The following is a 23,105-nucleotide window of genomic DNA, read 5'->3' as shown; positions in this document are numbered from 1 at the left end:
TAAACACTAGACTTTTCAATTCTGATTAATAAAACAGCAAGGTAAGCAAATGATTTACCAGCTGTTCACCTTTCTTGCCCTAGGAAGAATTCCTTATTCTTTCACTCCCACAAGCATTGACAACATTGTCTGCTTAAAATTTGGTCTCCTTCTTTCATTCTACCTACCAGTCCGCACTCCAAAGCTTGTTCTGGTAAAAGAAAGGCAGCAAAATCTGTGAGCAACTGTGGCCAGTCATGCAACAGTTTCTGTAAAGTGGAATAGAGATCCACAGCTGTTTGCTTGTCCGTGCTAATCTCAAACTCATAGATAACGCGAAGAAAGTCTTCATACTTTCCAGGAACATGCTGCAAGGCTTCACGCACCTAGAAAGAGCAACAGACCTTTACAGGACTACATAACATCCAGGAAGAAAACAAGTTAATTTAGTAACCTTTGATCTCTTGCTACTCAGAATTTACACAGTGCTTCCAGTTTTGTTGAGCCAACCAAGTCTCTTCCTTAAAGATAAATTTGAACTGCTCACCAGAGAGAAGGGAACCAAATCCAAGACTCTGAAATTCTGAAATGAGCAGAGGCCCGGTGTTGTGGACTGACTGCAGTCAGCAGCGAAGCACCCCCACAGCCACTCACTCACTCCCCACCTCCCCCGAAGCAGGACAGGGGAGGGAAGAGGAAGAGCAAAAGCAAGAAAACTCACAGGTCAAGATAAAGACAGTTTAGTAAGTAAAGGACCACCATATGGGGTGCTATGAAGAAAGATAACTCCATCTCGGCCAGATCCAGTACACCCAGTTAGAACTGGCAGTTATGTGGCTCAGGCATGAACTCTGTGAGAGGACTCAAAGTGTCCGATGTGCCTATTTCTGGGTTACACACTGGTCTGGCTTACCCTGGTTAGATAGGCTTGTGCAAATGCCAGATCTTTCTGCTCCCGCAGGGGATCTCTCTCCAGGATGTCTTCATCATACAAGAGGAGCAGCTTAGATGTATCTTTGCTAGCACGAGCCCGTCCCCTCTTATTTCTGGTTCTGTGAGAGCTCCTGCTCTTCCCAGGGGCCTTCATGTTTTCTCCTGTGAAGAAGCAGAAAGCCAGTTGTACAGGTACGTTTCATACGTTCCCTGGGCTGGCAGACAACTACTTTTCTAGATCAATATTGCAACAGAAAAGGAGGTTTTCAGAGTTAGTGATGACTTAACTGTTCACGCTCTCCTGTAAGTGTATGAGCAATATACTTTTCATTAGTCAGGCTGGCTAACATATTTTAAATTGGCTGTTTATTTTTATAGCATCTGACGGGAAACATCTCTGGATACAGCAACAAACCCATCCGAGCTGTTACGCAGCTAGCAATCTACTAAGAGCTAATAGATACATCTATTGCATACCAGGGGCAAAAAAAAAATCACAGTGGGTGAACAGAGATACCATATGAGCACCAGAGCTGGCTGTTAACACTTGCAAATTATTCTTTTAGCTTATTATTTACGTGAATAGAGTTAACATCACAGATAAATAACCGGTGTCACATAATAGGGACTGAAATAGTGTACTAAGGGTTGCTACATCGAGATTTTTATGTCTTTAGATTAGGAACCTGTTGGTCTAACGGGCTGAGGTCCACCTCCTCAAAGTTCACTGCTCAAATTCATCTGCCACTTGCTAGATTCTGTTAAGGTATTATTTTGTTTCATTTATTTTTCCCCAACATGACCTTCTAACACAAAATTCACTTTAGCAAAGATTTGACTATTTAATACTGTTCTTGTACAGGTACTGGGTATTAGCTGACACAAACCGCCAATCTTAGGTCTGCAAATTTCTGAAGCATAAACGCATTACAATGGACTAAAGACACTTGGTTCACAGGCACAAGGGCTTCTATGGTAAGAACTGTTTTTACAGAATAGCGACTGTGTTGCAAAATTTAATTTCCAGATGGAAAGCATCACTAAGCTCACATACGCTAAGTGAAATTATACCCAGATACAGTTTCCCCATTGTTTTGCTTTTAACGCAGAGAGCAGCTCTATTTCCCCATGCCCTGTGTCAAAAGAAACCCACAGAACTTACCTGCTGGCATTCTGTGGGCTTCCACCTGCGGGGCCGTCTTTGTCAATGTGAAGGCAGATTTAGGTTCCTCTGATATATCTCCACATATTTCATCATCTTTCTGTAAACTCTCTATTCCTTCCCCTTCCTCCTCCTCCTCCTCCTCAGGCTCAGAGTTCTCTTCCTGGGAATTCTCTTCTTCAGAATCTCCTTCTTGGCTTAAACGTCTCTCTGTTGCAAGCCAAGTAAGTTTTTCCATTGTCTCCTTAGAAAGCAACAACAAAAAAAGTCACATTGTTTTCTTTTAGTGTTTGTTTTAATGTCATTCAGCAACTAGCTCGCTCCATCATAATTCTAACAGCCAATTTCACAGATCAACATCTGACCAACTACAGGATTCTACTGAAGGGACAGAATTCAACAACAACCAGAACTGCCTAGTTTTGTATCATGCACAAAATTAAATTTCAGAATCTGCCACTTATAAAAGCCTAAAGTTAACTGGGATTCCTTAATGATCATCTTAGTTCTTAAAGGCTTGCTGGAATTGTGACCTGGAAAATAATTTTCACTTAAAGTACTTCTTATTAAAGAACAGCGTCAGTTGAGGAAGTCCTTACAACTCAGCAGAATTTAAATCTGCATATTTGCAAGATATTCCTTTAGCTTGGACCTAGAATCTTCTCAGAAAAAAACGTGGTGTCCAATTTCTCTGTACAACAGCACAATACCATGCTATTATATAGTTAACAGTCCAGCTTTCCAATTGGATTCAAATTGTGATTTGCCCTGACGCCACTATGGCGTTTCAGGACACCGGTATTTGTCATTAGCAAGTTTTTTAAAGTTTTGTTTGCTTTTACCTGAAGTTCTGGCACTGAAAGAATAGATTCTTCTGAGGCTGATGACATTTCTTCATCCTCATCTTGTGTAAAATCATCAAAGTCATCTTCTTCCTCTTCTTCTTGTCCTTCTCTCTCTCCTCCAGCTTCAGGGCCAGCTGGTGTCCCAACAGACTGGCCATCTATACTGGATGAATCCTCTGGTCTTCCTAGTGGACTACTAAATTCTGCCTCAACATCTGCCGTGTAAGAAAGATTCTTTGGAGACTCACTGCTTACTTGTGGTCCAGCGACAACACCTGCATCCATCTGCTGTTCACCATGGGGAGGTGACTGCAAAGCCCGTCGTTCTTCTTCCCCCTTCTCGTCACATGAAGTATGCTCCTTTTTAATTTCTTTCAGGTCATTTGAACATGAACACGCAGCCTCCATGTTCAGCTCCTGGCCAAGATCCAGCATGAATTCCTCCTTCACTTCAGCACATAAAAGATCCCTCTTCTGTACTGGATTTACTTCCTTGGTAGCATCGCTTGAATCTTCAGGCTCAATTTTCACCGTTTCATCTGGATCTTCTAAATGAGGCAAAAGGTCCACAGACAATGGCTCCGAAGCGTTCTCGTCTCCTTCTACCACTGTCCAGCTACAGCAGTCACTCTTATTTACCTTTTCCTGACTGCCATTATTTGAAGTGGCAGGATTTGTACTACACTCCTTCTTGGGGGAAACAGCGGAGCATGAAACGTACAGCTCTGGGGGTTCAACCTTCGGCTCCACCGTGGGATAGGTATTTTTGTTGTTTCCAGCAGGGCAGGAAGGAACCAGATTCAGCTGTTCTTCATTTTCACCAACAGATGATGCAGAAAGACCAACAGGGTTAGGAGAGACTATCAGCGAAGGGATTGAAGAAGTCACTAGAGGCTGATTTAACGGACATGGGAAAGTGGATGGATTTACCAATAAGGTTGTAACTGGAATAGCCTGAGTGCCTCTACCAACTGTTGTATTTATGGGCTGAATCATATTGCAACCATTGCCTATATTCACCACTTTCACTGTGGTAGCAGGTACAGTAAGGATGACAGGAGATGGCTGAATCAAAGGTGAAGTCTTTATCAGTGGGGCAGATTTTGTCCCTTTTTTCTTTTGGTATCCCTTACGAACACAAGGTTTGCGTATTTTTGCTCCGGCCAAAGCTGGCAACATCAGTTTTGGCTGAAAAGTTACTGGATTTGAGGACACTAGAGCTGGTGGTACAGCAGCTGAGAAAGCTTGTCTGGAGTCCGAATGCGAAGTGGAGAGCACATTCTGAAATTCCAAACCATCCCCACTTCCGACCACTGCTGGAACATTCAAAGGCTGCACTCCCGGCACCGTCTGCATAACTGTAGCTGGCTGGATTAGCCGAGGAATCTGAACCATAACTTTGCTGGGAGGAGCTTCTGACTGGGACAACTTCACAGTTTTCTGGATGTTAACAGTGTTGGAACTGGGCTGCAGACAAGGACTCGGTCGAATGAGGACAGGCTTCAGAGCTGAAGACCTCTGCCGCCTCCATGCTCTCCTAGAGAATCGATTGGCAAGAGGCTTTAGGGTCAGTACTAGTCCCTTTGGCATGAGTAGAGGGTATTTTTCATCGTATTCTGTGTCTGAAGTTTCCTTTCCTGTCCCCAAAAAGACAGATTCTGCATCAGGTGAACCTGGCATCTCCCTGGCATCTTCTGCTAATTGCTTCAATTCCCCCTGAATGGAGGGCAAGCTTGCCTAAAGGGAACAAGAGTTTATTAGTCCCGTCCATAGGCTATGTCTCTATGACCACCTTCAAACGGCACCACAGAAGGCGACAGACAGCAACTTGCTTCTAAAAGTAAAGCGGTTTTTATTTACATTATTTACTTTATACTACTGTATATTGCTTTATATTTACTGTATATTACTTATTCACGAGTTTTACTCCAAAGCCTTCAAAAGAATCTGAGAGCCCGAAAGAAACAACAGAATTGAATTGCTTTATAAAGGTTCCTTTAGTAAATACAAGATTTTGTGGGAAGGAAGCTTCACTGTAACAATGAAATACAATGGGCGATCAAGAGAACTGGATTTTATGGCATCCGAGTCTAATTCTTTCCTCAGACACAGTCCTCCTTGACTGACTCACAGGCATGGTCACTATGCCTCCAACTTAGTCTTACTTGTGCAAAGAATCTCAGAGAAAGAATCCTTACGAAGCATGAGACATTTGGGTATAACAGAAATAACAGCCACACTGCAAGTGAAGATAACCTTAAAAAAACCCACTCCAAACCCCCAGATTTCTTCTTTCCTCTTAGAAGGTGAGGTTTTAAGGGGGAAGAACACCCCCTCTCTCATGGCTGTAGTACAGTGGGCAAGGTGGCAACACTGCTAACCATAAGGCAAGGGTCAGACTGTGTTGATTAACAAATGAACAAAGCCAAATAAAATCAACACATCAAACCAGAGACATTAGAAATACACCCAGGTAGCAAAACGAGGATGTGACAACAAACACTGTATGTCCATGTCCTTCAATCATGTACTGCAGCTGGGCAGACAATACTTCAGGTTGCTAAGTACTACTGTTCTTGCTACATTAACTAGCTAGACTCAGGATAACACAGGCTCCCATGCAATACAATCAGACTACATTTTGACTTCAGAGCTACAGGCTAACCAAAGAACTCACTCTGGACCTAGCCTGTAAAGAAAAAGAAAGAAAAAAAACAAACAAAGCCGCAAAAGAAAATCAACTAAACAGCAACAAAAAAACGCCCTGTGCTGGATGAAGAATAGCAGAAACTACCTTTAGCCAAAATGGCAGGCGGTGTTCTTCTCTCTCCACTGGTGGCTTCCACTCATTAGGCTGGATTTCCTCACAGCACTTGAACAGAATGGGCAACTGTTTTGTCTTTTTATAGTACTACGTGGAGACAGGAGAGAAGGCAAGACAAGATGACTGTGGTCAGATCACCTGTGCAATAACTGCTGGGATGCAGGATAATGATTGTGCTCTGTAAAAGTGTTCATGTGAATAAAGCAATTCTCATCACTACTACTTTAATAAGGTATTACCCACAGAAACATTAAAAAAAAAAATAAAGGCTAAACAAGAGCTCACTGCCATCTTGGTTTCTCTCGAAAGCAAGCATGAAGTTCTAGCAGATGTGCAGGCATACTTGCTTTAAGTGTTTCTGGTTCTTAATCTCTCTTCAGCAGTGGCCGTCAGCTTATGGGACAGGATACCTGACCAGCTGGACCTTCAGCCTGACTGGAGACAGCACTTTTGTTTAAGCTTCGCTACTCAAAGCTTATTTGTATGAATTTGTCAGGATTACTGAAGCCACAGTTGTACTAGGACTGTCTGCAAGTGCTGGGCTTTAAAGAGTCAAAATAGCAATATAAGTACTTGCAAAGTACGGAGGATAAGGTCTTTTTGAAGAAATCCTCATTGCTAATAAAAGGATGACATTTCCTTTTAAGAAAGTGTCAGCACATATACAAAAAGGTCCTTGGAACAACCAGCACATCTCTTCATGTATAACAAACACCAACCAGACACACAAATCTGAAAAATGCCAAACCATAATCTGAATGCATCACTTACTCTGATGATATTATCAGGGGCTCGATTCATATTGAGATTCTTGATTCGTACTGTAAGCTGGTGGGCAGTTTTTGTTGGCAAGAGATACTTGCTGATCAAAGGCTTTGGAAACTCTGTCCCTTCAAAATGTTTCAGACCTAAAGCTAATAAACTGAAGGGGGACGGGGGAGAGATAAAAAGTCTTTTAGACAGTACGGCAGATTGATATTTGGATGTGCTGTTGCACAATACACAGATATCCCGAAAGTGTGCATCCTAGAAATTCTCCTTAACAAAGAAGTCTCATTTGTATGCATTTTATTCAATAATGCTAAGCACCTACTTGTCCTCTGCCTTGGTGAAGATAATCTTGTCCCGGGGAGGGTTTGCTTTCAAGGAACATATTGGCAGTAACTCTGGATACATAAAGATGCTCCTTGTTGCCAAAATCCATGCCACTTGCTTTGGCAAACATGGAAATTCATTGGCTGTGAAAAGAATTAACAGATAAGGATAGACATATACACGGACAAATAATGTTTTTCACAACTGACTTCTTGAAAACAGTTTCTTTTACTCCCTTCACTGCAAAAAGAAAGAGACTTTCTCCCTGGTTTTTAGAACTTGCATATTTCCTAGTTTTTGCCCTTAAGTTTACACCAGCAAAAGGTAAAATTACTCTCCCCTTCCATCTTTTCTTTTGCTCTATAATGAAAAAGCACTTGTAAAAAGCTCTGTTTATTTCAAGTGAGTTCACTCGCTAGGTAGCAGAAAAATCACAAACCAAATATTCAAAACCAACAGTTTGGAGCTTTTTTTTTTTTTTACTAAAATACTCCAATGAAGGGAGTATTTCCTTGATGTGTGTTAACCAACACATTTGGAACAATTATTTCCAGTTTCATAGTTTCTTGATGGACTTCTGCAGCTCAAAACATCATCTGCAGAACAACAAATGGCAGGATTACGACGTCAAACAAAAGTCAACAGCTCATATAACAATGCTTTACTGTGTTTCAAGTTTAAGAAGCAAATAGGCGGTCAAAGTGGATGGTTTTATCTAAAAAATACCTCACAAAATTAAAAAAAAAATCATTTCAAACAGCAGTCTGAACTCTCATCTGGAGGGTGCATAGCATGAAATAGCTCCCACTGTAAATGCCTTCCCACCTCTTGTCCCTTCAAATACATACCACTCTTCTTCACAGCCTTGCGAGGGCTCCAGTCAACTTGGACTTGGGCATGAAAATCTTCAATGAGCTGCAGTGCTCCCTTCAAGTTACACGGCTGGAACATTGTTTGAAACTTAGGATTGAACGACTGACGAAGGAGCGTAGAGCTTCGAGCAAAGTTACCAAGCTCACTCTGCGAAGTCAAGCACAGAAAGAGATAAAAGAATGTGCCTTCAAATGGAATGTAAAGAACAAATACATGTAATGCAGTAATGCAAAAAATAAAAGCTGGTGAAGTGACAGGCATAAAAAGAAGTAGAGTGTAACAGGTCTTATTTTTGAGCATTATAAATCTAGGAACAATCAGAAGAAATTTTTTTTTTTTTTAAATTCCCCCACTTTCCAGAACCTTTCAAGGTCACAGAATGTTCACTAATTACAGAAGCTGTATTTTTTGAACTTTGTTTTCAGTATTTCCAAGAAAACAATAAAAACAAATACAAAGGCATGCCAATTCAAAGAACTGTTATTAGTCTGCACAATGTGAATTATTTCTCTAAGTACCGAGCATGTTCATAGTAGGCTAACAACATCATTCCCTTATTGAGTGGTAGCCTCTCTCAATTTAATGGGGCCAATTAAATAAATTAAGCTCTCTAAATATCTCCAGTGACCAGCAATCATTAAAATTCATGTAGCTCTGATTTTAGACATATCCTTACCAAAAACATCCTGGTAGTACTGGCCTCTGAACTTAAAGCAGGGTTGGAACTTGCGAGAAGATGGATTTGAGTCAGAAGCTGAACGTGCTTGAAGAATAAAATCAGACAAATGGTTTTTTTCAGTGTATCAGAAATCCAAGAAACTGGAAAGCATAAGTATAGAGGCACAAGAAATATCTCCTGAGCACCCCAAAAATCACATTCTGACTTCAAAAAAACCTTTTAAGCAATAGAAAACTGAGGGGAAACTTTAATATCCGCTGGCAGGAAGTTTATTACACAGATTTTGAACACATCATCTGTTCAAGTCTTAGGGCACTTTCCTAGCTTTTGTGCCAAAGTCTCATACCATAACAATAAATACAGAAAGGATATTTTTTTTCCTAATTAAATACTTAAGTATTTCTTCAGAAACAATGACTTCAGCTATCAGAACTCCCCATATGCACACAAACCCCATACATCTTGCTTTGCAGCTAAAAAATTAAAAAGGTCATTTACTCTACACGTCTAATGCAAGATCCATTTCTTTAGCTTGTGTTTGAGAGTTCTGTGTCCTTTCCTTGCTGCCACAGACCAAGACATGACGCTGTACAAGGTATGCAGAATAATAAGCAACTACTCAGCAAGACTTGTATCAAGTTCACACAAAACCAGTGCACTTTGTCATCATGAGATCGAGTTGACATTAAGTTTCAAGTTTTGAGAAGAAGTGCTCTTGAACTTTGTATGGACATGGAAAAAAAGTCTCTAAGTACAGCCTCTCATCTACGCTGCTGACAGCTTCTGAAATGTTCAAACTGAATTTCTACACAGTTTTGTGTGGTGGGAGGAGGAAAAAAAAAAATCATTCAAACTACATCAAAAGTAATATTCTCAGAAAGTAATAAAGAAGTTGGTGAAAACAGAAGATTTTGACAGAGTACAGTCAGAATTCGAACACGGCCAAGGCAGCTATCTCACATGAGAACAAGACAGATGCCAAGAAATAAGCTCTACTTTGCACATTCCATTCAAATTGTCTTTCAGTGTAGAATCGGGCACGTAAATATCACCTATTAAAGCTCCAGCTTCCAATGTAGCTTTTTCAATTAACTTCTTTAAGGAAGCACGCCAAAGTGCTTGCTGTACCATTGGCTTCCCCCCCGCAGTATACAGCAAATATTCATTAAGTCAGACCAGACAACATTTTATTACCTGCTGCATTTGCTGCTGGAGCCTCTTTCTTTGCATACTGTCCAGAACAAGGCTCTGGAGAGGCTTCTCATTTTGAGGTTTTGATTTTTCTATCTCTTGTGGTGGCTTGATGGAGGACTTTTTCATTCTCAACTGCTCAAGTTGTTCCTTCACTGTCCGGTGTTGTTCATTCAGTAAATTGGCCAGAGGCTCTTCAAATCTGTTGGAGATCAGGCAGACCGAAATATAATAAGCATATGATTTAATAACCATTCACATTTATTTAGAATATTTTACTCTGTATCTGGGATGCACAGTTTAAGAACCATCATCCCTGTACGACTCAGCACTTTGACAGTATACTTCAACTTGAAAAAACAGAGTTATTTATACAGTGGGCTCATACATAAATCTTTTAATCTACTACAGCACTGTCATAGTTCTGGGATGCAATGCTTCAACTGTTTATTCCAAGGACAGTAACAGTCTTGTCCACCATTCCCAATCATACCCCATGTGTGTTCCACTCAAGTGCCCAGATACTCTCAACAGCAGTCAGGATCTAAGATAATCTACAATACATTAGAACGAATCCTATTTAACTTATATCATCAGGCAAGGTCTGAACCCAAGGTATTATGGGTGGCATTTTACCATGAGGGTCTCCAGAAAGATCACACACTGACTCAAGTAACTGCTGTTACTTTTAAAAGAAAAAAAAAAAAAAAAATCTAATTATTACCTAGGTTTATGCAGAGTACTACACATCTGCTGATACTATAGTAAGAGCTACTCCTGTAGCAGAAAAGAGCATGTACATATTACCATCCTTTCAAAACCAGCTTCAACTATCGCCTGCTTTATGACTGATTTTTTTAGCTACACCAGTTAATATTCTGATTTCTGCTAGTTATCAGCTTCACTTCTGTAATAGGCCTGAAGTAAGTTATAAGTAAAGTTGTTCCATGATGCTTCTAATGCAAGGTATCATAAAAACAACAATAAACCTAGCAAATGGATATTTTGCCCCAAAACAACTTTAAGAATCCTGTATACAGATAAAACTGGTGAAGAAACAATTGGGAGAACGGCCCACCAAAGAAAAATCGGCCCCCCGTTATCAAAGACAAATGCATACAAATAATAAGAGAGAGCATAACGTTTCCCTGCTTTTAGTCTGTAGCTGGTTTAAGAACTGCTGCACTCCCCTCTGGTACTGCTCATCCCAGAGAGAGTATCAAGAAACTCCAGCCTTCATTTTAGCTCCTTTCCCAAACAGATACAGCTTAATCTTGAGCTGATCTGCCCCATAAACAAGGAGACACCATTCATACTGCAGTTCACCTTTAGCCAGTTTCTGTAATTGGTTAAATAGAGTGGTATTACTACCTAGAAAGAAATGCTTTATACCCTTTCCTCTTCAAGGCACTGTTTCAAGTATAACCCGTACCAAAAATCATCAAAAGCCAATTTCCAAACTTTACAGTTGTTGCAGACCTAGGCCTCAGCTATCTTATGCAGTCTTTTTCCTTAGAAAAGGCCACCATTACATCCCAGCTATTTACTTGAAAGATAAGGTGACACACTTGGTCAAACCAGCTCAAGCGTTTCTTGTCATCAGAAAAATGTAAGCGCAGTAAGTGAACTTTACCCCTCCCCTTAACGATAAAAAAAATTTAAAAAAAATTAAAAAAGGCAAGAAAACTATTATTTTTCTGAAATTATTTCAGAACACTATACCCGCCACCACAGTGTAAAGCACAAGAATTAAGAGCGCTAGAGTGGCTACCACTTTAAGGTTGGGATCTTCTTTGCACAGGTCCTACGTGGCTTTGATCACATAGGCAGCAACACCCCAGTATCCACTGTTTCTCTACCCACTGCTTTGAAGTATCATCGCCAGTCAGGCAATATCGTGCTCCACTAACTATTGTTAGTTTAACAGCTGAAGTAAGTGACTTAGCAGGCAGTGAAGCAATTTTTTCAGAAGAATTAGTCTAATAAAGGGGGGATATATGGATGGACTTCAGAAATAAACACAATTTAAATACACAGGGACAGTATATATAGCATGGAGATTAAAGAAGCAGGAACAGAATCCTCCACTAGAGATGCTGGCTTGTTGGAATAGATCACCGTTCTGAAAGACCTCAGCTGTTTTCAGCTATGATACAGAACAGCCGGCACCCAACTTTTAGTGCAGGCATTCTTGCTGTCTCTTTCTGAACAGTTACATTTTCATTGTTGTTGTCATCTTCTTCAGATGTATCACAATTAGTAAAGTCAAAGGTGGCAGACAGAAAAAAGAGGGTCAAGTGTTCAATCTCATAAAAAAAAATGGCTCAGAGCTTTCGAAACAGTGGCCTGTGCTGAAGAGGCATTATCTCTTCGGTGGATGGCATAGTACAGCTGCAGGTAACCACAGGCTTTTTATCACAACAGAGTTGTTATTTTTTTAATTTTACAACCATAACCAAATGATCCTACCTAAGTGCCTGTGGCGTATTAAAATTTGGCCGCGACTCTGTGACATTATCTTCATCTTCTGGACCTTCATCTTCCATGTTTGAGAAACCCATCTCATCCTGAAACTGACAGCAAATGTGTAGCAAAACAGTCAGGAACAGAAAGCTCAAGTACTACATTTACCACCAACTGTCTTTAGCTAATAAAGCTCATGATGATCCTCTTAGCACAGACATTAATCTCTGCAGGGACTTAAGGAAGTTCCTATATACATTCCTTCCCAAGGCTAAAAATTACAATTTTATGGTAGGGCCCTTTGCACATAGTCAGCACTAAGCATCTTACAGAGACCACCGCTTTATGGCTTTAGAGATTTCATGTCAGATCTGAGAAAGATCTGTTCTTCAGTGCTATACCCAATTTATCACTTACTGTCTCAAACAGCTCCTCCATCAGTTCATTCACTTCCTTTTCTGCAAGTAAAATTAAAAAGAAGTATGAAGATTCCTTTGCCAAGAAACACTTCGCAATCCTGTCATAATATCAAGTCATTTAAGGAATCTCTCTTGCAAAGGGAAATCCTCCTCTTGCAAAGAGAGGACCAAGAAGGAAAGGCCGCTGACATTATATGCCTTTTTAATGCTGGGCCCCAAAAAACTTCAGCTGAGACTGTTTTGATTCAAAAATATCATATAAAAACTCATTTTCAGAATTAAATCTAAAGTTATGTTAACCTGTAATAAGACCTAAAACAAGTGTGCTTTATTGAGAAGATGAGAAGTGGTATGTTTATAGAACTAACTCGAAGACTGTAAGGACTTGGAGAAAATTTAATTACACTCAAGTCATAAGGCAAGCATTCAATTCTGAATTGGCTGAAGCTTTATGAAAGACTGTACTGTCACATGAGTATTATTCTTCAGTCTTTGCTATGGAGTAAAGTTGCATCTGATAGCACAGCAGCTCTGGCTAGATCCTTTCACGTATTCACAGAAAGCCAGCTTTGCATAAAAAAAGCTGTTCAAGTCAGTATGCAGATTTTTTTTTTTTTTTCAGTTAGCCTACGCTGCAAAATCTTTGCAACAAAACACTCACTTTTCAAAATGAATTACTAATCCTAACAAGCAGTGAGGTGGGATTCCCAAAGGACTTACTGGTAATTCTCACAGCACGATCATTTCTGTAGTCTTCTGTATCTGGTTCATCCAGATCTTCCAGGAAGTTGTACTCAGGGTCGTCATCATCATCTGCTTCATCTAATAAAAAGCATGTTTTGAAACGTCATTACTCTGCCCCAAGACCAATCAGTCACCAGGAGCAGAAGCACTTCATTTACTGCCTGACCTGGCACAAAGAGGGCTGGGATTACTGCTTGAAGTAACTGTATGTTCCTTTTCATGGAAGTGATATCAAGCCCACCCTCTTTTCAAACTGAGCTACTAGCATCCTTATGTGTAGCCATTCCCACTTAGAAAAGCTGGATTTATTCTCTGTGGCCTAAGTTTCACCTAAATTTAGAAAGAGTGAAGTAGTAGTATTTCAATTTGTGGTTTAAATTCAATTTGCACAACTGTAAGCAACTGGTAAATTCAGGACAAAAGGAAGTCAAGCCCCAAAGCTTGTTGTTGTTTCTTCTCGAAGAACAAAATAGTTGTTTCTACCAAAACAAGTCACGTCCCTAACAAGGAGCCTGACACACTAAGATAGATTCAGGTATATCAGTGCTGCCAGCTTCATGACACAGCACGATGGATTAAGGGCTGAAAGACATAACTTCCGCTTATGGTTGCCAGTTTCTGCATGTGCTGGCTAGTAAATATTTACAAGTGAGACACCTGAAGTTTAAAAACCCTCACAAATGGCCATGGAGAAGATGAGGAACGCTGATGGCATGCAAAACACATGCATATTACTAAACAAGATAACGGCTGCAGCCAAGAACATTATGTATAAATAGAAAGAAAAAGCTCCAGGCTTTCAATGTAACCCCCAATTCCAGTGGACAACAACAAACCATCTGTCATATACCTTCATTCTCCACATCGTCGTTCATGAGTCCTCCAAGCCACCTTTTCCATTCTTCATCATCTGCAGTATTGGGATCATACATATCAGGTGTGATATCTGGGGCTCGGAGCTCAGCCTCCAGCTGACCAAGAGGAACATCCTTCAGTGGTCTCTTAGATCGGGTTCGGAAGGCAATGAGGCTGTCTTCCAGAGACTGAAAGGTGAAGGAAAAGCACAACGGAATTACAATGTCTCTGCTTTTCTCAGTTTCTCCGGCAGCAGGGTTTTCAGCCCAGCCAAAAAAAGTCTAATACCAAAAATATTAGATTCCTGCCACAAAGAATCATTTAGTTTGGTAGTCCAAGAAAGCTAAACTTTCATTACTCTCGCTATTAAATGGCTATTGTTTATAAATATATTATCATTCATTTATCTCATGCCAAACTCTTATCTGCTACCGAGGAAGCAATCTCCACTTGCAATATTTGATTCTTTCACATATGTTTTACTCTGTTTGCCCTCTTCATTATCTGAAATTAATCCTGAGCAGCAGCACAGGACCGTCTCTTCATGACTCCTCACTCTTGTACAGTAACACAGATCAGTAATATTTTCCTCATTATTAATATGAAACAGTGGTTCTCTTTACAACCAAGCTTCCTCAAGTGTTAATGGTATACTTGTCTGCAAAACACAACTAAGCTGACAGGGTATCTTTCAAAAGGAAAAATATTTTAATTAGTTATGTAAATGTCATAGAATTACATTTAACAGTCAAAACAATGGCAGTGAGACACTTATGAGCATAAATAGCGTAGTTACAATACAAGAAACTAAAAGCGTATGTTACTAACAACACTTTACTAACAGCTACCTCTATTCTCTCACAGAGCTAGCATCCTACACACTATGGAGATTCAACTTATTATTTCAAGTTACAAAAGCAGAGCAGAATGAAGTAAAAGTAACAGCAGAGAACACCAGAAAGCTACCTCCTTTCTAACAAATTTTACTCAAACTAAACCCACGCTATTATCGCAACCCCAAAACCAGTACCTGGTAAGAATCCATGCATACTGGGCTTGACGCCAATTCTTCATCCACCGCATGCAGCTTCTCCATGAATGTGCTGTCTTTGTTTTGCTTTGGTTTAGGAGGTGGTGGAGGTCCCATGGGAACTACTTCAGCGCTAATATGTCTAACAACAGGTGTAGTAACCTTCTCCATCTAATTAAAAAGGCCTTTGTGTTAAAAGGTTTTATTTAGAACATAAATTTCCAAGGACAGAATAAGTCTCTTTTTCTGCTTGACCAGAGTCTAGCACAATAGAAATGAGAGAAATGCTTCACAGAAGGAAATGGATTCTTCATATTACACTGGCTTTGATTTTCAGAAAGCGCAAATAAATTTACTATTCAAAAGACTTGCAGGAAAGGAGACATTTGGAAGATCTGCGTATCAGTCTCAACGTTACTAGAGCTGATAAACCTGACCACTAGTAATTGTGGCACACTCCCAACCCTCCCAAAAACAAACCCATGGTGCGCGGAACATGGAAATATCAATACGTTATTGCTCTTTCTCCGATTCCAGTGTCAGTGGTCAGTTCTCAGTCGCTTTCTCATTCTTGTCTGCTGATACTCAACTCTATCACACCGTACATACTCCTTCTACTGATTTGACAGTGCATACAGTCACCACAAATACCTTTATGCTTTTATCAAAATCACTTTCTCCTCCTAAGCCAAGCACAGAAAGCAATTCTCCTGCACTCTTCTCAAAAATAATGAGAAAAATAATCATTATCTGAAGAAGAGCCGATTGTTTCCATTGCCAGTGCTTTTTTAAGTACTCGTGTTTATTTTAGATTAAGCTCTTTCTGGAAGGGTTGCACTTCACTGCTTATGCAGGAACCATTGCAGTGGGACCCTAAAGCCACATAGCACCTGTAATGTCACCACAACTTTAAGCAATAATACGTATTTCTGCTTTTGCATTAATAATTTAGGAATAATGACTGAAAGTTGTTTCTAAAGAAAGCAAAAACTCTCTTGCAAGTTTACCTCGCAGAGTGTCCCTCCCTCTTCATCAGATGATCGCCTTGTCCTAGATCGTTTTGCTCCCCGAGGAGAAGAAGCAGTGCTCTCTACATCACTTTCCAGTAAGCTCTATAGCACAAAAGATGCAGAATGCAATCAAACAATCATGCCACAATCAAACACTGCTTCAACTAATATTTCAAAGACTCTTTTTTAGCCAAATAAATAATATAGCGTTGAAGAAAGATTACTAGAAGGTCTGGGACAACTTACAAGTTTTCATGTGTTAAAATAAAGAGAGCCTTCTACTGACTCAAACATGCAGACAACTCCATGGTGAACAGAACAGATCTTTGTACAAGTTGCATTTACCTCTTCTGCAGTCTCATCCTCATCCTCATCATCAGGCTGGTATTCTTCATCAGATGAATCATCTTCCTCAAGAGGAATGTCCACAAACTGAGGGGGCTGCAACAGAACAGAAGAAAGGTGACAGCTTTTTACAGGCAAGATAAAGAGCTGCGCTCTAATGGTGCACTATCAGATCAAAGATTTCTAACGGAGGATATACCCTGAAGCTCAGAAAGGAAGGCGACTACTGAAGAAGGCTGAAGAAACCAAAGAAATTACTAAAGTAAGATTAGTAAAGCAAAGTAAGTGGTTTGAAAAGGTGCAAGAACGGGCACAAATGATTTAGCATTTATATGATGGAAACACTGCGTGAGCAGACACTATCTCAAAGACATGTTTCTAATACCTGAATGGCCATTCACTCCCGCTACGCTGCTGAATCCTGCCTACACCTAGATAACAAATCTTTTGGAGCAGGCAGAGCTCAGGAAAAAAACTGAGATCAGGCCATATTTCCAGGCAGTCCTACAGTGTATAAAACAGTCCCGGGGAGGAGCACCTCGGAACATGAGGCCTGAGCAGCGGCATTCGCTATCAGGAGTTTCATCCAGGTAGAGGCTGCTGCAGTACCAACATGGGAAGCTGGACCACTCAGCAGAAAAGACGTCCCTATAGCATGTCATCACCTCATCATGTTCTGTCTGCCCCTGAAGGCAGCTCTTTCGGGCCCTCTGTGCACCTGCTGCTATGTTAACTGCTTTGTTCTGCCTTGCATACCCTGTTTGCAACGCTCCTGGTCACCAATACTCCCAACGTGCTAGACACGAGTCTGCTCCACCCCTCCAAAAGAGTCCTTGCTCAGCAGGGTGCCTCTAGTATGGTCTCCCATTTCCCAGCAGTAGTTCACTTACCTTCACCTCATTTGCCTTCTTAATTGGAGAAATATTCCATGTTGGAATCACCTAAAGATAGCAAAAACAATGTAACTGTCCCTGAAAAGCACGGTGTTGCCCAGCTTAGACAATCTATTAAATCAAATGAGTACTTGAGCTTAAGGCCTTGTTCTCCAAAGTAGCCAAGTAACAACAGACTTCAAACAGAGGCTTTCTAAACTGCCCACGTGATCTCTACAGGCAGTAACTTTAGTATAATGGATACTGTCAATTCACTGCATTTTCTAAGTCTGACCTGGTTCTATTCTGCTTATCTAAAATTAATTCTTTTTTACATTGTTTTAACTTTTTTTTTTTTCATTTTAAGAATAAATCACATAAAAGCACACTTCGCACTTCTTTTAGAAGACCCAACAATCAAAACCATTCGGGTAGAGGGAGGGTGCAACAGTAAAAGCAGATGACATACTTACCACTCCTTTCTCCACAACTTCCTTCAGTTTGGAACGAGTCATTTTGGGCTCCTGAGAGTTTAAAACAAGACAACAGCAACCTATTCAGCTATTTTCCTTAACTGCAAACTTTTCCCCAGCAACTCTTTACTACAAGACTTTTCTCTTTTTTTAAATTCATTACCTTTTAGACATGATCAGAGTGACATCAAAAATAACCCCTCTTAATTCTGTTTCATAATTTACACTCATACACAGACACTACTCACTTCATCCAGGTGGCAAATCTGGTAATGAAATGTAAATTATGGCACTACCTATTCTACCTCTTCTCTCCAAACCACGTCATGGACCAAGAAGATAGACTGGTGAAGGTATCGTGCATTTGGAACAACTGAAAAACCAAGCTGAAAAAGCTTTTTACTTACAAACAGAGGTATATCTTCTGTCTCACTGATGGCTGCTTTCATCATGGCAACCACATGCTCATTTGTGATCACTTCCTACAGGAACACACAAAAAAGTATCCCTTACATTCTGTTTGTTAAAAAGAAACAGACTTAAGGTTAAAATAAACTAGTTGGAAACATGATGGAGAAATATTCAGTGTACAATATACTTTGTAATTACACTATAATAAAAAAGATTGTTCAGTGATCGGACAAGAAAATATAAAGTAAGCACAGCAGTGATAAAAACAGTTGCACCACATTCTCTGTGAATGCTCCACGGAATACATTTCCAGCAGAAGGAAAGAAAATAGTCGAAACAAAAGCCCACGCCAGTTTCCTTTCCCTTGTGTCATGTAATCAGTAAAACGTGCCGATCCCAGCCACATGAGAAATGCCGCTATGAAGCTGCAACAGAAAACTTAAATCCTTAAGCACTCACAGGCTTCCAAAATAGCAAGGGTCTAATTCTCTAGAGAAAGTATGTAATAATCTACTCTTTGAAACATTGTGCTACATCATTTCAGAAAACATTGTATATATTTAAAAGAAATAGGGGAAGGCAGAAGAGACCCAGTATCTGCGACTACATTTTCTGAATGCCACCATAAGGTTCCAGGGAAGGTAGGCGACTGTGAGATATTTACAGCCCTTCCACAGGGCCATGTGACAGAGAAAGGCATTAATTTATGGCACTTGCACAAAATCAGCTGGTGAACCTGCCCGAAAGAATCATGGCAGTCTCCAGTTTGTTTGCCACAGGGATGGCAAGAAGGGAAAGTATCTGAGATCACCTGGATTAGAACACCACTAGCTGCAGGGAAAGAAAAAAAAAAAAAAGCATAATGTTTGATCCTGTGGGAAAATAAATACTATTGCTCTCCAAACCCTGCTCATGGGATAAACTGAATTCACCTAATATAAGTGTAGAATTAGAGTTTCACTACACAGCCGTGACAGCACAGACACTCTTCTTGCAGTTCCTTTCTAACTGGAAGTTGTGTGATGGACTAAAAGGTTGGCTGGGGTCATTAACTAAGAGTAATGCATTTCTGTCAGCACCACTAGAATTCCGTCAGGACTCTATCATGAAACAGTTCACTCAAAACAAGAAACAGTGAGTTCACAGTTTACATCTCCTCACCTGGAACCAGAAGTATGCATTTTAGTTCAATTACTCCTGCTACTGCTATTACGGTACAGTAAAACAGACCCATTCGCCATTGTAAATAAATGGAAGTCAGGGATCAATACCTACTAACAAAGCCAGGTCTAGGTAACTTACACGTACACCACATGATTCTCTCTTTATAGCTTTTTATAGGAGAGATTAGGATGTGGGTGCCTACCAAGTCTTCCTTGTTCCTGAAATCAAGTGCTACCATTAGTGCTATACTGATGTCTAGACTGCACTTTCTTAAAAAGCTGGGCACTTCTCCGTTCCCTGTCATAGTCCCACCGCACTCACATGCAGAATGTTTCGCACGTTGACAACTGTCAGGTTATGTTGTTTAGCTCCATCTTCTAAGGTGCGATCAAGGGTATCATCTAGCTTGATGTCACAAGACAAAGATCCTTCCGCTTCTTGACTTTTCCCTTCTCTTTTCCGTTTGGTTGCCTTCCTCCTCCTCTTCCTTCTCTCAATATCCTCTCCATCTTGCTCCTCTGAAAATTAATAAAAATGGAATCTAAAAATTCAGGTACTTCACATTCAGCACATTCTGACAGTATGAATTTAAAAAGCTAGAATTCTGCAGATACTGAAGTGGCAGCAGCTTTCCAACAGCTGGTAAGGAATTCACCCAAATGGAAATGGCCATAAGAACTAAAAACAGTCTTCTGAATGATGGATTCAAATTCTGCAGGACCTGAGTGAGTCACATTAGTCAAGCAAATAAAGGTTATGTATTTGCCATCTCTATTAGATTGGTTCTACAGAATGGTCTCAGCAGCCTTTTTACGCCTTTTCCAGAAGGAGGTGTTTTAAGTATGCCATCAAGATTAAAACAGTGCAAAACTCCAGGCACCATACAGCAAGAGCAGGTTACAGTTTCCAGGACTTAAAGCGTTTCCCAAGTGGCGCTGTTTTGCTGACTCAGGGAAATGAAAGAATCGTACCCTCCTCTGAAGGAAAGCAGCGTTTTTAGTAACCGAAAATTGCAGAGATCAGCTCCAGCAAGTTTCACTTGGATGAAGTGAACTTCATCCACAGGATGAAAACTTCAAAAAACGTTGCACCTAAACAGCTCCTGCCGTGGTGTACACAATTCCAGAGTTCTGCGTCTACTGTATCAAGTCACAGGTCTGTTCCTTGCACAAAGCTTACCCAATGGAATAAACAGCCCCAAATCCTCATTTTCCTCATCAGTCTGCTGGGGCCACTCACCAGCTCTGGTGTTCTTCAGTGGCTTCATCACGGTAGGATTTCTAACAGCCAGCTGCAAAGAACTTCTCACTGGAGACTCCTGCACTGCAGATTGGTTTTCAGTCAGATACTGATCTCTCTGCGAATTCACTTCCACCTCCGTATACAGCTTAGGCATTTTCCCTGTAAACAGTATACACTAAGTTGTAGTCAGATATGCCATACGGAAACAGCTGAGCAAGGTTAAGAGGCCGCTGCAATTACAAAAGCTTATCGTGACCCATTCAAATCTGTTAAACCAACTGCACAGGTCTAACCCGGCCTGTGAAAGTGATCCAGATACACTGAACACTGCAGCAGCAGTCCCATCCTGCTGGCAACAAATCCAGGCGAAGAGATCCCCACCTCCGCCTATTTCAGTCTTGCTCCTTCCACCATCAGTTTTGCACAGCTACGCTCAAAACCGTTCCTGTCAAATGATCCAATCACAAAAAACTGATGATTTGTTTAAAACATGTTTGTACTCCTTGTTGTATAAATGCAACTGCAACACCAGAAATCGACAGCTAGGGGCAAGCACTCCTTCACCCAGACAGGTTATTCACAGCTAGAACACCACAGTTGACTGCAACCTTAGGATGCAGTTTCACAGCCACCTTGGGCCAATTTAAAACCACGTTACTGCTGACAGGGGTGGCTACGTACCCTTCCTGCTCCTATTTTGCGCAGTCCTAGAAATTACACAGGCCTCGAAAACAACCGTGAACCGACCCCTGTTCCACTTTCTTGCAACACAAAATCAGCTTTCAGTCAAATCAGTGAGCTAATCACAGCAGCACGAGAACCAGAGACAAGACTTTTCACAAGGAAACAAGGAAGCGCTGTCCCTCTTTGCTGCAGCCTGTAGTCAGATGGGCTTACAATGATTATTAAAAAACAGCTCAAACCTGAAGTTTCATGAACACCCTAAGCCAGTATGAAAACACACTGTCACCCAATAAAACCAGCTCCTCGACACCGCAACAGCTGCTGCTCTGGGCTGGCACAGCTATTTGTGTAGCTGCGCAGAAAATCAGATCAGGGAGTTGATCCAGATGGAGAGGAAAAAACGACGACACCCCCACACTTCCCACACACCCCCACTTTTTTTTTTTTTTTGCCAGATCAACTCTCCAATCTCATTGAGCTCAGAGACAAAAACGTATACCAGAAGAGAAAAAGAATAGGACGGGCAATTTGCGGAAAGAGGGAACAACCACTTATTTCAGTAGGCTTAAAGATGACTGGAGATACAAAACGAGCATCAGTTTGATAGTGAGTACCTCTCGTCTCCCTCACGAGTCACACATCACACTTTCACTGAGTGAACCTCAGAGCAAGCAAAGCTCACCTGGGCTTTTTACACAAACTTCCAAAATACCTACATTCCACAACAAATTTGTAACTTGATATTAACACAAGTTCTACTTGCATCAGTTCTCGTAAAGGATCACAGCAGAGCCCCATACAAGTGCCCCTCTAGACTACTTTTCCAAATGCTTAGAAGAATTATCTTCTGAGAATGAAAGCAAATGCGGACAAAAAACTCTGAAAACCAGTATTTTTGGAAGAAGCAGCAGCTTTCACTTTTGCCAGTCTCACAACTCACTAGCCAAACATTTGTTTTTAAAAACTAAACGCAAGGTGACCGTTCCAAATCAAAGCCTGGATTTACAAAGACTTCTCTAAAGACTAGCTGAAAGTAACATATCCTGCACCATGTAAAACCTGTGAAAAACGTCTATGAAAGTTAGTGTTAGGACTGATCGCTATTACAGTCCATAAAAGATTAAACACAGGGGCAAGACCGGGAAAATGCGTTCAAGTTCGTAAAACTAGGTATTTTAGGTTGGAAATTCAAAAAAACCCGCAACTTCTAAAGCGCGTGGTGTTTGGCAGTGCTAGAGGCAAGCAGCTTAAGTTCTCCACTAGTTTTCTAATGTTTTAAGGGAGAAAACCCCCCGAACTTTGAAAACGGGATGCCTGCTAACCTGTAATACTTCAGAGAAAAAAAAGACACCACAAAAACCAAGCACGCAAAGGAGAAGCTTTATATAAACACGCCTATGCAGCTCTCCCTCAGCTGACCCCGGCGATGAGCAGAGCTCACAGGACCGAGCCCACACCGGCAGCCGGCAGGAGCTGGGCCGGCAACCGGCGTGTGGAGAACCACCGAGCGCCCCGTAACACACACCGGGGCGGGCAGCGCACGCATTTACCTTCCGCCACCGCTTCGGGACTCCTGAGGCCCTCGGGGAGCTGGGCGGCAGCGCAGGCCTCCTTCGCGCCCGGCGCTTCCTGACCGGAGCCCGGGGCCGCCCTGGCGGGGGGCCTCTTCCCGCCCTTCAGCGAGGCCTCCCCGGGCCCCCTCCACACGACCGGGCCGGAGGAGGGCGGCCCGCCGGCTCGGGCCGCCGGCGCGAGTTTGGCGGAGGAGCCGCCATCGGCAGCGCCCGCCGAGCAGGAGCCGCCGGCGCCGGG

The 23,105-nt window shown here is 41.4% G+C and overlaps 1 protein-coding gene across 3 annotated transcripts in view; it reads right to left on the bottom strand.

Moving 5' to 3' along the window:
• The window catches only part of LOC127027046 (GON-4-like protein), a 29,165-nt gene extending 6,136 nt beyond the window's left edge, over positions 1-23,029 (bottom strand). For 2 of the 3 annotated variants that reach the window (XM_050912421.1, XM_050912423.1), the window contains exons 1-23: positions 22,844-23,029; positions 20,547-20,768; positions 19,689-19,885; positions 18,200-18,274; positions 17,793-17,843; positions 17,338-17,388; positions 16,448-16,543; positions 16,100-16,204; positions 15,093-15,263; positions 14,058-14,250; positions 13,184-13,285; positions 12,462-12,502; positions 12,051-12,154; positions 9,585-9,783; positions 8,388-8,474; positions 7,687-7,858; positions 6,837-6,981; positions 6,515-6,665; positions 5,714-5,830; positions 2,917-4,656; positions 2,075-2,318; positions 893-1,074; positions 168-365 (exon numbers count right to left, since the gene is read on the bottom strand). In XM_050912421.1, the coding sequence (XP_050768378.1) occupies positions 168-365; positions 893-1,074; positions 2,075-2,318; positions 2,917-4,656; positions 5,714-5,830; positions 6,515-6,665; positions 6,837-6,981; positions 7,687-7,858; positions 8,388-8,474; positions 9,585-9,783; positions 12,051-12,154; positions 12,462-12,502; positions 13,184-13,285; positions 14,058-14,250; positions 15,093-15,263; positions 16,100-16,204; positions 16,448-16,543; positions 17,338-17,388; positions 17,793-17,843; positions 18,200-18,274; positions 19,689-19,885; positions 20,547-20,763 (4,638 nt within the window). In that variant the 5' untranslated portion in view covers positions 20,764-20,768; positions 22,844-23,029. The remainder of the gene's footprint in view (positions 1-167; positions 366-892; positions 1,075-2,074; positions 2,319-2,916; positions 4,657-5,713; positions 5,831-6,514; positions 6,666-6,836; positions 6,982-7,686; positions 7,859-8,387; positions 8,475-9,584; positions 9,784-12,050; positions 12,155-12,461; positions 12,503-13,183; positions 13,286-14,057; positions 14,251-15,092; positions 15,264-16,099; positions 16,205-16,447; positions 16,544-17,337; positions 17,389-17,792; positions 17,844-18,199; positions 18,275-19,688; positions 19,886-20,546; positions 20,769-22,843) is intronic. The other variant, XM_050912422.1, reaches the window with a different exon arrangement.
• Positions 23,030-23,105: the final 76 nt, after the last annotated feature.

Source organism: Gymnogyps californianus, chromosome 29, assembly GCF_018139145.2.
Source record: "Gymnogyps californianus isolate 813 chromosome 29, ASM1813914v2, whole genome shotgun sequence".
Lineage (NCBI taxonomy): Eukaryota > Metazoa > Chordata > Aves > Accipitriformes > Cathartidae > Gymnogyps > Gymnogyps californianus.
This window is presented reverse-complemented; position numbering and strand designations above follow the sequence as displayed.